General features: G+C 44.2%; 2 protein-coding genes across 2 annotated transcripts; one reads left to right on the forward strand and one right to left on the reverse strand.

The window, feature by feature from the left end:
- Positions 1–6,435: 6,435 nt before the first annotated feature.
- On the reverse strand, positions 6,436–7,656 carry LOC140214274 (alpha-crystallin A chain-like). Its single transcript, XM_072285638.1, has one exon. The coding sequence runs from the start codon at positions 7,187–7,189 to the stop codon at positions 6,566–6,568; it is 624 nt and encodes a 207-aa protein (XP_072141739.1). The 5' UTR covers positions 7,190–7,656; the 3' UTR covers positions 6,436–6,565.
- Positions 7,657–7,938: 282 nt separating this feature from the next.
- LOC126517582 (heat shock protein 68-like) lies at positions 7,939–10,310 on the forward strand. Its single transcript, XM_055064454.2, has one exon. It carries the CDS (start codon positions 8,103–8,105, stop codon positions 10,014–10,016), a length of 1,914 nt encoding a protein of 637 aa, XP_054920429.2. The 5' UTR covers positions 7,939–8,102; the 3' UTR covers positions 10,017–10,310.
- The last annotated feature ends 3,711 nt before the right edge of the window (positions 10,311–14,021 follow it).

The following is a 14,021-nucleotide window of genomic DNA, read 5'->3' on the forward strand; positions in this document are numbered from 1 at the left end:
ATGACGATTAAGCTGCACAACTTTTTAAAAGCCATTTTTTTCAATTATCACCTTAATTTTCTGCACGACAGCATAAGGAAGATGTGCATTCATAAAGACCTGCTCTTCTGGATTACCGCAGTCTTATGAAGTGGCTAGAAAGACCTTCCCAATTTGGAGTGAAACTTGTGGCCTCATTCGACCGGTCATTTTGAAGCATTCTCGCAGGGTCAGTAAGGTGATGCAAGACAAGCTTAAAGCTCCTTTACACAACAAAATGGGTTGAATCGTGTCCATGAGGTTTCATTTTCGCTGTGAGAGCCCACTTCCACTTGCACTAAAGAGTAACTGATGCAGGCCCGTACCCACGGAGGGGGGGGGGGGGGGGGGCTGGGTGGTCCCTCCCACGAAATTAAGTAGCATACCCTCCTCCCAATATCCGCCCACAGCACCACTCCTTACACACATTCCTTAGTTGTTTGTAATTGATTGCTCGACACAGAATGTTATTCAAGTGATGCTCAACGAAGCTATTAATTTAACTGTTCTAACATCTTAATTAAGCTGTCCCTTCCTGCTTTTCATTCCTTATTGAACAGGCCTGAAAGCACTGAATCACCAAAGGAAAGAATGCTTGCTCACATTATGGTAAAAGAAAAGTGTCTGCACCTCTATTTCAGTAAGCGGACAACACAGCGATTGGTAGGAGTGATTAAGCTAAGCAGGGGCTAGGCAATGAGAGCGCACACATTTGTTCTTGCGTGACCAACTTTGAAATATTGAGTTCTGATGAACGGGCAATGTTGCAATAACCCACTGTCATGGCTTTCATGAACATAAAGTGTGCTTTTCATGCTGCAATAAAACATGTGGTCAACATCCAGAGCATCACTCATTTAGCTTTAAGGTTTTGTTAGATAGGAAGTACGGCAAACAGTATAAAATAAAAAATTTAAATAACGGGATTAGGCCCCCTAAGGTGTAATACTAAATCAGTTTAGACTGGTAAAGTATCTTTTCGGAACTAGATTTTCGTTAATATTGTTGTTAATATTTGTTGGCAATTATTAGAAGAGAAAATGAAAGTCGAAGTGCTGTTTTTTTTTTTCATTTCACTTTGAAATCTCAACGCCGGTAAATCAGTGTGGTGTAACGGATTTCAATGTATTTTCTCATATTTGCACCAATGTGGCTCAGTAGAAGCTCTTGAAATTTGCCAGGTTCAGTCCTTGGCTCCTTTTAGAGTACGATGTAGTTGACCTTTACAAATAAAAAGATTAACCAAGTCCGAGCGGGTACCCCCTGATATACACGACGTTACAGCGAGCTGGTGCGTGAACTTCAAGGAAGTGTCGTCACCCATCACTCGTATTTTAATCTTCCCTGGCTTATGAAACCCCATGTTACTTAACAGTGGCTTTTTTATACTGTAGAAAGGTACGCTTTACTAATGCAGCTGAAGTGATCTTTCTCCTTAGTGTTCCTTTACAGAAGCGGAGCAACACGCACACTACGAGACGCAATAGCTCGGGAACTCGGTATGAACTTCGACTACATATGGTTCTGTACTGCGCATCTACATCTAAGTACACAAAGGTTCTTACACTCTGCCCCCATCGGAACACGGCTGCAGCAGCTGGGACGTTAGCCTGCGACCTCTAATTCAGCAGCAGAACTGAGTCACTGTGATGTACACACAGCATGAAATGAATGTACTCGATACACAAAAAGATCTTATGCTCTCGTGAGTGATGCTTCAGTTCATAGGACAATGAGCAAGATGTGGTCAACTCTACACACTCTTGCATACAACTTTGCAAGCCTTGTTCTACAGCCAGTTGTGGGCAGGTAATCTCTCAGTGGCTTAAAATCCTAGCGAGATTTGTGGCAAGTTTACCTCCCTGAGATGCGTAAAGTGCTTTTGACACGTTTGTTAGAATATCTACATGGGGAAGAATGCTTGATTTCGCTCAAGCTAACCAGATGCCTTGCTTGAACATGCTTGCCGCACATTGATCGGTTAAAGCCCATGAAAGTGTATCTGTGGAAAGGAGTGGTACGCCATCCTGCCCCATACTGCTGTTACTTTTATGTCACTTATTGCTCGAGTGCGCTGACCAGATTGTCACTGCAGTGAGAAATCAGCTTGGGCATTATGTCACACAATATCAACACAAATAAAAATGATCAAGAATATCGGTTCAGTCTGTACAGAGGTAAAATACACAATCTTTATATAGCTCAAGGCACAGAACTGGCTCTGCAGCAAGTTGACGCTGTAGGGCCTGAGAAATTATGTGAAATCTTGCAGTGAACACCTACACTCATAGCGAATAATTTTCCGTGAATAACCCTTGAATTCTGAATGTATGTCCATAAGAACCCGCTAAGAAATTTATTTATAGCACGAGATTTTTACACTGATTTCAAGGATACAATGTGTACATAGTTTCAATCGGGTGCATTCACCTGCAACAACAAAAAAATTCTTCTGCAACAACTGCAACTTATGCTGCAAAAAAAGAGGCCTTCGTTCACTACACATGCTAGCTTCACTGTCAGTGTGTATATCATAATGAAAGGAACGTATGGAACCCAATAAAGCACATAAGCACCTGAATTCAAGTGCACAACTTGAATACAAAAGGGTGGATGAGTGGCTTGTTTTCGGCAAGCAAAGAGAAGGGTCAGCATGTTGAACTACTCGACTTCACTGATACTGACACAGATCTAGTATACAAGTACAGTTCAGGATTTATAGATAAAGGGTAACTCTAGGTGTACCATTAGGTATTTATGTTTTAACTTGCTTAGTCCAATTTCTGGCTTTGAATAATTTCTGTGCTTCATAAAATGGAAGGATCACACATGCAATGAAACACATGTGAAACATCTGTACAATGAATTCTTTGCAAGCTGTATTAAAAGCAGCAGTGCTGAAGACCAGGTGCACAAGTGAATGAAAAGAGGCCGGGACACCGTGCTCAACTGAAGTTTAATCAGTAAGACAGAACAAATATATATTACATGTACACTTTGGAGATCACTCCTCTGATGCATGAGAATTCAGTAAGAAATGAATTGTTATTTCTCACTTCCAATTTGTAGCCTTTATTTAACATTATAGGGTAAAGCTCATTTACTGCTAATAGATTTAGGGCCTTAAAGATTGGTTCCGTGTGTGTGTCGTATGGAGCATTAACGATGTTGCGAAGGGCTTTCTTTTGAAGTTTATGTAGTTTCTGAGTGTTTGTTTCTGTTGTCGTGCCCAGACTAAATAGCAGTACGATAATTTCGACAAAAACAGGGATTTGTAAATTAACAATTTTATATTCTGAGGCAAGATGTGGCGATATTTGCACAAAACCCCTACAGTTTTTGAAAGTTTATTTAATGTTTCATTTACTTGAACTGTCCACGTCATGTGTTCTTCAAAAACGACGCCAAGACTTTTAGCTTCGCGCGATATTGGTATATTTGATGACCCAATTTTTAGACTGCTGGTTATATTGAGTGCTTTGTGCTGAGGGCGAAATAAAACTGCTTTCGTCTTTGCAGCGTTTAAGTTTAATGAGTTAACGACACTCCAAGCGTGAAGTTTATTTAACACCAAATTGCCTTTTTCTATGAAGCTAGACGGATCGCACCCTGTTATGAAAATACTTGTATCGTCTGCGTATATAATAAATTTTGTGTTACTGTCTATGTTTACTATATCGTTAACATATATGTTGAAGAGTAATGGGCCTAAGATACTGCCTTGCGGCACACCAGCACGAATTGGTTTTACTTCAGATAGAAAACCATTAACACTGGTTTGCTGCCGACGATGATGAAAATAGGACGTGAGAAGTGTTAGGAAAGTGCCTCTAAAGCCATAACGTTCCAGTTTCGCAAGTAAAGACTGGTGATTAATTGAATCAAATGCTTTAGAGTAATCAACGAATATGCCTAGTGTGCATAGTCGATTTTCAAAGGACTGCAAAATGTGTTCTTTTTGGCTAAGAAGGGCCGTTTCGGTTGAGCAGCCTCTCCTAAAACCGTATTGACACGGCGTGATAATGCTGTGTTTTATTGTAAAGCTGTACATGCGTTCATATATCAACTTTTCAATGCATTTTGAAAACACGGGAATAATTGAAATTGGCCTGTAATTAGAGAAGTCGTTAATATCACCGCCCTTGAAAATCACTGATACTTTTGATGTCTGAAGTCCTTTGGGGAAAGTGCCGATGGAAAACATAAGGTTGACTACATGTTCTAAAATGGGTGCGATTATATTGATGGCATATTTTACAGGTTGTATCTGGAAGTCATCAGCATCGGTACACATACTATTCCTCAGGGACATGACTGAACTTACAATTTCGTGCACTGTAGTGGGAAACAAAAATGCACTATCCATTATTCGTGTTGTTAAGTAGCCAAGGCATTTGGGATCATGCTTACTCTTGACTAATGATGTGAAGTACTCGTTAAAGGAATTCGCTAAATGGGTATCTGTTAATGTCTCGCCTCCATTGGTGATTGATAAAACTGATTCCTCTTTGGGGTCGCCTTGCAGTACGGCCTGCCCCTCAAGACATCACCAGCCCCTTCTCTTGAAATATAAGTTTCAAAAGATACTTTGAAATATTGCCTGTCCCATCATAGCTCAGCATTATGACTGAGTGGCTTGCAGTAACCATAGATGGAATATTATAGTTTGCATGTTCGTTCTTCCCAAAACTTACGTTTTCCAGTGACAGATCACAAGCACATGACAATCACATACAGCGTGCAACAATATTGCCAGAATTAATGTAAGCCAGCGTGCTATGTGGATAAGCAGTAGCACCTCATTATAATGACGCCATATCTGAGACAAAAGTACCTGCAGTATAAGCATTAGATCCGTTACGTGCTTATATTGGAGACAAACACTTTAGATTTTCTTCCGTTATATCCATGATCATTATACTCATGTTTGATTGTATGTGGATCAAGAAAAATTGCTTAAGATAGTATTTTATCGGATTCTGTATTGAACCAAGTAGTTACTTATTATGTGACGTTGACTCACAAATTTTAACATTCCAAAGCAATAGGGGAGCTATCTGACAATATAGGGGAGTGCATTGAATTAATTTTGACCACCTGAACATTCTTTATTATGCACTAAAAGTTTTACGCACAATCTCTTTCACACCTTGCCTCCATCAGAATGCAGCCATGGTTGCTGGGAATCAAAACTGTGACCTCTGTTCAGGATAACCCATAACTACTGTGCCATCACAGTTGCTGTATTAACAATGCTATACATTCACTTTCTTAGTGACAAATGAGTGACCATTCTTGTTAGGGCAAAAGACTATCCATATACACTAGGTATGCATACAGATAAAGAGAACCTCAAGCTTCAAAGACAGGAAACAGGTACGCCTCTAAAGGGGTGCGAGAGTGGGTGGCCAAGCCCTCAGTATTACCTCCTGTGCACCCCATGGCCTCGGCCCCCCCGTCCAGCATGTAATGTGATAGGGTGCCATTGTGCCCACCCCCAGTGAATATAGAAACTCATGTTCTACCCTCCCTACAGATATAATGTACCTGACACCTATCCTGGCAGGAAGGATTTCTCTAAGAATTCCAGTGCCTGTTTGGATGCAAGCAAACAGATATGGAGAGGTTCAAGCTAACGTTTTAAGCACTGTTCAGTGAGTTTGCTGTGTACTGCACTGAGCTCACGGTTTACAGAGTATTCTATAACCACGGGTTTTTCTTTGACCTGGCCGATGATGACGATGGGCTTCAGGAATGTGTATCTTTTTCTCATATGAGAATGCGGCTGCTGTAATGGTTATGTTTAAAGGTACAGTGAGATGATTGCATGTGCCTCTATACTATAACGAAGAATTCATTATGTCCCGGCCGAATTTCATAGCTTTCATATACACTGCGAACACCTTTACAATGAAGACCACTACAACGAATTTACTTGTACAACAAAAGAATCTAGGTGGCCCCTACAACAGATTTGTTGCTTAAAAAAAAAAGAAACATGTACCAACACCAACACTTTCCTCCGCAGACAACTGAGTTGCATTCTGCATTAGCACTATATCGGCTAGTGTACTTGACAATCATACTGATTGGAGTGAGTGTTTTGATGCTGTTGCACTGCTCCGGCAATCATGCGCATTACTATCATAATGGACCCTGTTTATATGTATTTATATATATATTCAGATTCTGCAGCCGCATATTTTTGCAGTTGAGGGCCTAGCTAGTAAGGCTTCCGAGCCTCCACCAGAGCGAGAAACAACTTTACTGAAATAAAGATTGTGCTTGGTTCCATCTTCCAGGGCCCTGGCTATTGCGGCGTGCCGGGCCAGGTCAAGGGTCGCCAAATGGCTTCCCGCGTATGGCTCAGCAGCAACTTTACGGTTTGGGGCAGAAATAAATAACAATGCCAGTACCTCGCTTTTGGATAATATATATGTTTATTTCACTTTGCAATATATGCCTGATGGTGAAGTTGCGGTATGTGGAGGCGAACGGAAAGACATGATCCTAAAGATGACAACAACAAAATGCAGGATTGTTCTTTTCACGACGCCTGCGTAGCTTCGGTGGATCCTTCTTCGGGTTTTTCCGTCTCCTTATTAGTCTGGTCCGCCACCGCCGCGATCGGCTTCGACGACTCGACTACGATGGGAATCGTCCTCGGCTTCTTCCTGGGAGGCTCCGGCTTGGGCGCTTCGATAGCCAGCACACCGGACGACAACAGGGCGCAGGTGACCGTCTCGGCTTTCACTCCTTCGGGAAGGGTGAACCGCCGGGTGAACTCGCGCTTCACGTAGCTAGAACCGTCCTCGCTCTCTTCCTCGTGCTTCGCTCTCACCTCGATGCAGTCGTCGACCGCCTTGACGGAGATTTCCTCAGGCTTGTAGCCGCGAACGTTGCAGTTCAAAACGAACTTGGAGTCGTCCGGTGAATCGCTTCTCGACTCTTCTTCACCGATGCTCTGCGCACGCTTCCGAGGGCTGCCGGGATGCGCGGCGCCACGGAGACACAGGCAGCTGGAACTGCGATCCGAAGTCGTGTGCTTCGTTTTCTTGTCCGCCTGTCGCACCGCGGGCCGAATCGCGTCAGTTAGCTGGTCCAGAGCCTCGAGGGGAGAGAACAGGTCGTCCACATCGCTGAAGAGCGGGTACAGCATCAGGCGCACCATGATGTAGTGCTTTGCAGCGGCAACGTCGTAGAAATTCAGTAGATTCCAAGCAAGAACAGGCACAAGCAAAGCGAACACAAGTTCACAGCTCGATCGTACGTCAACTCGATCGTGATCGTACAACTCAATCTGACGGCGAGCAGACGACGCCGCGATTTATACGCGAGGTGGCGACGCAACGGAAAGAACGCGAAACTTCGAGAATAGCAGAGAGGAGGATAAGTACGTCACATGTTGTCACCGCCTCACTTACGGCCTCTCTCCCACCTCCAAACGATCGCGTAGACTCTCGAATATTCTCGCACCATCCCGATCATTTCGGCGAGCTGGGAATTGTAGTGTACAGTAGGTAGCTTTGAATTGCTTGCCACAAAACACGCTGAAAATAACACTTGTCATCCACGCACATTCTCGGCACCATTAATGACCGATCCTCAAGGCAACTAGCCGTATTCAGATGTGTTTCTTATTCGCCTCGGTGCCTAGGCTCCTGTCGTCTGCTACACGTTCTTCTATCGCGGATCATTCATTTCAATAAATATTCCCCGATTCCAATTTTCTACATGAAACAGCTAAAAACGTTCTGTCAGGTTCTACTGAGCCGTTAAACCCGTTCTCTTTTTCAAAATGGCAAATAACTGGTTATTCTTCTTTTCGTAAGCAGCAGCAGACGACGCGAGAGCTTTCTCGAGGCTTCTACGTGCGATCGACCAATCGCAGAAGGGCTGGTATGACGTCGCCACTGCACTTTGCTCCCATTGGTTGAAGTGACTCGCGAAGCTTCTGGGCGTTTGTAGAAAAGCGCGCGAACGGTATAAATTGTGCGCCGACGGTGCTCCCGCCAGACTTCTGTGACTTGAATCACGAGAGCAATAGTTCTGAAGCAGAACGCAACTGACACAAAACACTCATCATGCCTAGCCGCATGCAATCAGACGTCCCAGCCATCGGCATCGACCTGGGCACCACGTACTCCTGCGTGGGCGTCTTCCAATACGGTCGAGTCGAGATCATCGCCAACGATCAAGGCAATCGCACGACGCCGAGCTACGTTGCCTTCACGGACACGGAGCGGCTGATCGGCGATGCAGCCAAGGCACAGGCGGCTATGAACCCCGAAAACACGGTGTTCGACGCCAAGAGGCTGATCGGGCGCCGCTACGACGACCCCAAGATCCAAGACGATATCCGGCACTGGCCCTTCAAGGTGGAGAACGACGGAGGCAAGCCGAAGATCAGCGTCGAGTTCAAGGGCGAGCGCAAGCGTTTCAACCCGGAGGAGATCAGCGCTATGGTTTTGACCAAGATGAAGGAGACTGCCGAGGCGTATCTGGGAAAAAAGGTGAGCGACGCCGTCATCACGGTGCCAGCTTACTTCAATGATTCCCAGAGGCAGGCCACGAAAGATGCTGGTGCCATCGCTGGTCTCAACGTGCTGCGTATCATCAACGAACCCACGGCAGCGGCGCTGGCCTATGGCCTCGATAAGAACTTGCGTGGCGAGAAGAACGTCCTCATCTTCGATCTGGGTGGCGGCACCTTCGACGTTTCCGTGCTGACCATCGACGAGGGCTCCATGTTCGAAGTGCGCTCCACGGCAGGCGACACGCACCTGGGAGGCGAAGATTTCGACAACCGGATGGTGGAGCACTTCGTGCAGGAATTCAAGCGGAAGCACCGCAAGGATCTCAGGGTGAACTCTCGAGCTCTTCGAAGACTGCGCACTGCCTGCGAGCGCGCCAAGAGGACGCTGTCGAGCTCTGCCGAAGCGAGCATCGAGATCGACGCGCTCTTCGAAGGCATCGATTTCTACAGCAAGATCACCCGCGCCAGGTTCGAGGAGCTCTGCATGGACCTGTTCCGCAGCACACTCGAACCCGTGGAGCGAGCCCTTCGCGACGCCAAGATGGACAAGTCGCAGATCCACGACGTCGTGCTCGTGGGCGGTTCTACTCGAATCCCCAAGGTTCAGAAGCTGCTCAAGGACTTCTTCAACGGCAAGGAACTCTCCATGGGCATCAACCCGGACGAAGCAGTGGCATACGGTGCCGCGGTGCAGGCAGCCGTGCTGAGCGGCGACTCGAGCGACACCATCCGCGACGTGCTGCTGGTTGACGTGGCGCCGCTGTCGTTGGGAATCGAGACGGCAGGCGGGGTCATGACCCGCATCGTGGAGCGGAACTCGCGCATACCGTGCAAGACGTCCCAGACGTTCACCACGTACTCGGACAACCAACCTGCGGTCACCATCCAGGTTTACGAAGGTGAACGTGCTCTTACTAAAGACAACCATCTGTTGGGAACTTTCAACCTGAATGGCATTCCACCAGCACCTAGAGGAGTTCCGCAGATTGAAGTCACTTTCGACATGGACGCCAACGGCATCCTGCAGGTTTCGGCCCGAGACAAGAGCACTGGCAAGCAGGAGAGCATCCGCATCACCAACGACAAGGGTCGACTCTCCAAGGAGGATATCGAACGTATGCTTGCCGAGGCTGAAAAGTTCAAGCAGGAAGACGATGCACAGCGTGAGAGGGTGGCTGCCAGGAACTCCCTAGAGTCGTACGTCTATGGCGTCAAGCAGGCCGCGGAAGAAGCTGGAGACAAGCTTTCATCCTCGGAAAAGGACTCGGTGCTGTCCAAGTGTCGCGAATCCATCTCGTGGATCGACAGCAACAGCCTGGCTGAAAAGGAAGAGTATGAGCATCGCCTGAAGGAGCTTCAACAGGCTTGCATGCCCATCATGAGCAAGCTGCACCAACCACAAGGACCGAAGCATGGGTCAACACCTCACCACGCCGGGCCCACTGTGGAGGAAGTGGACTGAGTCAAGAACAGCACTTAGCTACTTAATATGTAAATAACTTGTGAATATCTAGTCATCAGTTCCTCTTCATGTGGTGTTTGAGTAAACAGCATTTTCTGTGGTAAATCCACGTGATGCCTTTATGATGAACACTTGGCATTGTACATAGAACCTTGCACTTTTCTTTTGGTGTCTGAGTAAACAGCATTTTCTGTGATAAAAACCATGTGCGCATTTATAACGAACACCTCTTGCCATTGTATATAAAATCTTGTACTTTTTTGTGGTGTTTCAATAAACAGCCTTTTCTCCGCATGATTTTTGCTTTCTTTGAGAAGATTGAAGCCTTGCGCTTCTATTTCTACAATGTTAAGCTTATTTTGCTAATCTAGAAAATTGTTGCACAGTATATTCTAGACGCACTGCATTGGTTACTAATGTTCAGGGCAGCAAAGGTAAGCATCATTAGCACCTTACAACTATAAAAATCACCATAATGTAACCCTATAAGCTGTATGGATTAGCACAGTGGGTGGTCGTATTATTTGCCATTCTATTTGTAAGGTGAAATAGACCAAAGCCTTGGTTTTGCAATAGCTGGATGTGCACTCTGCTGCACGGAAATTGTGTGTTCTGCCATAAATCTGCACTATACTTAAAGCTCAGCCAGGATGAGCATTCACCGCAGTGTGAATTGTGCTTGTCATGTAAAAAGAGGAATACATTCCAACTTCAGATGCTGAGTTACGCCCATGATGTTTATCAAGACATTTTCCTCGGCAGCAAATACACAATTGCTAGAGAATTCAGCAGTTCAATTCATGACTTGCTCTGTTGCAGAGCCAGGTCACAACACCTTGATATAACTATTTGGACAATTCTTTTATAATTGTGTGAGAATGTTCTTCAACCCTTCTTTTAAAGGGTTTGAACACTTGAAGAAACATGGGAAAGGAATGTGAAGGTTTGAAGAAATACTATTCCTTTATTAGAACCACTTATGTCCCATATTGGTTAGGTGGTTTTGTCATGAACATGCCAGTGCCCGCTGAAGACCATTAATAGTTGTTGCTACTGTCTGTAAACAAAAGTGAATGAAGTTTGTTGGGCGAGAGTAGCACGACGGCAACTTAGCCTTTAATATGGTTCCACTAAGCTACAAGTTCCCTCTTCTGCCATCGTGCTATAAGGCACAACTATTTTGCCCTTGAATACTGGCCTTTGAATAAAGCAGGAAACTTAGGTAGGTACACCAGGTGAGTAGGCTGAATTTTGTAGTCGTCCTAACATGTAAGTGAAATTTCACAGGCAATTTCAGTATCTTTTATTTCTTTAAATATTTATTACACCTCAATTGCACTAATAATCAATCAATCATTTTATTTCAGTATCAAAGACACTTGGTGGGTACAGACAAAAAGCCATTCATCAGGCTTGACGAGGTCTGCACCCCCGAATACTGGCAGACAAGGCGCATAACAAATACAGCACGCCAACATAAATAAACCTAACAGTGTACAGAAGTCAGGTGTGTGTGCATTTACGGTCTTAAATCAGCTGCTATTGTCATAAATACTAGTAAAAGAAGCATAACAACAAATCATTGTGAAGAAACAAATAATAAAATAAAGAAATACGCTTGAACACACGACAGGGTCACATGAGTACATGAATACTGCATGAGATTACACACTCTATTGCGAAAGCAAAAAGCACCGATAAATAGAACGTCACAGCAAAGCAAAGAAGACAATTAGGTGTGGCATTGTGTTATATTTGGAACTCTGAATTATTAAGCATCGCAGGTAACTGGTATTTTACATCTGAGTGCCGTACTTTGTACGTGTTCTAGGCACCTTCAAAAGCTCACGTATTCTCAATGTACGGGCATGCTCAAGCCGGCGTAGTCCGGACAATTCAGTAAGAAATGAATTGTTATTTGTCACTTCCAATTTGTAGTGTTTATTTAACATTATAGGGTAAAGCTCATTTACTGCTAATAGATTTAGGGCCTTAAAGATTGGTTCCGTGTGTGTGTCGTATGCAGCATTAACGATGTTGCGAAGGGCTTTCTTTTGAAGTTTATGTAGTTTCTGAGTGTTTGTTTGTGTTGTCGTGCCCCAGACTAAATAGTAGCAGTACGATAATTTCGACAAAAACAGGGATTTGTAAATTAACAATTTTATATTCTGAGGCAAGATGTGGCGATATTTGCACAAAACCCCTACAGTTTTTGAAAGTTTATTTAATGTTTCATTTACTTGAACTGTCCACGTCATGTGTTCTTCAAAAACGACGCCAAGACTTTTAGCTTCGCGCGATATTGGTATATTTGATGACCCAATTTTTAGACTGCTGGTTATATTGAGTGCTTTGTGCTGAGGGCGAAATAAAACTGCTTTCGTCTTTGCAGCGTTTAAGTTTAATGAGTTAACGACACTCCAAGCGTGAAGTTTATTTAACACCACGTTGCCTTTTTCTATGAGGCTAGACGGATCGCACCCTGTTATGAAAATACTTGTATCGTCTGCGTATATAATAAATTTTGTGTTACTGTCTATGTTTACTATATCGTTAACATATATGTTGAAGAGTAATGGGCCTAAGATACTGCCTTGCGGCACACCAGCACGAATTGGTTTTACTTCAGATAGAAAACCGTTAACACTGGTTTGCTGCCGACGATGATGAAAATAGGACGTGAGAAGTGTTAGGAAAGTGCCTCTAAAGCCATAATGTTCCAGTTTCGCAAGTAAAGACTGGTGATTAATTGAATCAAATGCTTTAGAGTAATCAACGAATATGCCTAGTGTGCATAGTCGATTTTCAAAGGACTGCAAAATGTGTTCTTTTTGGCTAAGAAGGGCCGTTTCGGTTGAGCAGCCTCTCCTAAAACCGTATTGACACGGCATGATAATGCTGTGTTTTATTGTAAAGCTGGACATGCGTTCATATATAAACTTTTCAATGCATTTTGAAAACACTGGAATAATTGAAATTGGCCTGTAATTAGAGAAGTCGTTAATATCACCGCCCCTGAAAATCACTGATACTTTTGATGTCTGAAGTCCTTTGGGGAAAGTGCCGATGGAAAAGATAAGGTTGACTACATGTTCTAAAATGGGTGCGATTATATTGATGGCATATTTTACAGGTTGTATCTGGAAGTCATCAGCATCGGTACACATACTATTCCTCAGGAACATGACTGAACTTACAATTTCGTGCACTGTAGTGGGAAACAAAAATGCACTATTCATTATTCGTGTTGTTAAGTAGTCAAGGCATTTGGGATCATGCTCACTCTTGACTAATGATGTGAAGTACTCGTTAAAGGAATTCGCTAAATGGGTATCTGTTAATGTCTCGCCTCCATTGGTGATTGATAAAACTGATTCCTCTTTGGAGTCGCCTTGCAGTACGGTATTTAGTCGTTTCCAGACTAGGTAGGGTTTCCTGCACACTTCGGGAGAAAAAATATTGGTCATGTATATCCGTTTTGCATCTCGGAGCTGTTTGTTTAGATTGTTTCGGAAACGCTTAAAAACCTGCAAGTCAGTCGGGTGTCTTGTTTTCATGAAACGCTGGTAGAGCTTATCTTTTTCTTTCATACTCTGCAGGTGTTCCCATGAGACCCATGGCTTACGGGCTTTCCGAGCTCGTTTTCTTAACTTACACGGAAAACTCTGGTCATACGCTGCCTTAAAGACCCTTATGAACTCTGTATAGGATCCTTCTGGTTCAGTGGAATCTATGACTTGGCTCCAATCAGCAAGACGCAGATTACAGCAAAATGATTCGAGTGTACAAGAATTTATCTCTCTGTATGTTTTGGCAGGCCGGGGTTGTAATGTATTGGATGGTTTAGCGTACTGCGTTAAAAGAAAAATCGGGAGGTGATCGCTCATGTGAGAGCTGATGACACCAGCACTTAGATGCTGGGAGGTAATATTGGTAATAAAGACGTCAAGTAGGGTCGATGAAGTAGGCTGCACTCGTGTCGGTAGGCTAATTGCGTTGATGTAG

Source organism: Dermacentor andersoni, chromosome 11, assembly GCF_023375885.2.
Source record: "Dermacentor andersoni chromosome 11, qqDerAnde1_hic_scaffold, whole genome shotgun sequence".
NCBI classification, from domain to species: Eukaryota; Metazoa; Arthropoda; class Arachnida; order Ixodida; family Ixodidae; genus Dermacentor; species Dermacentor andersoni.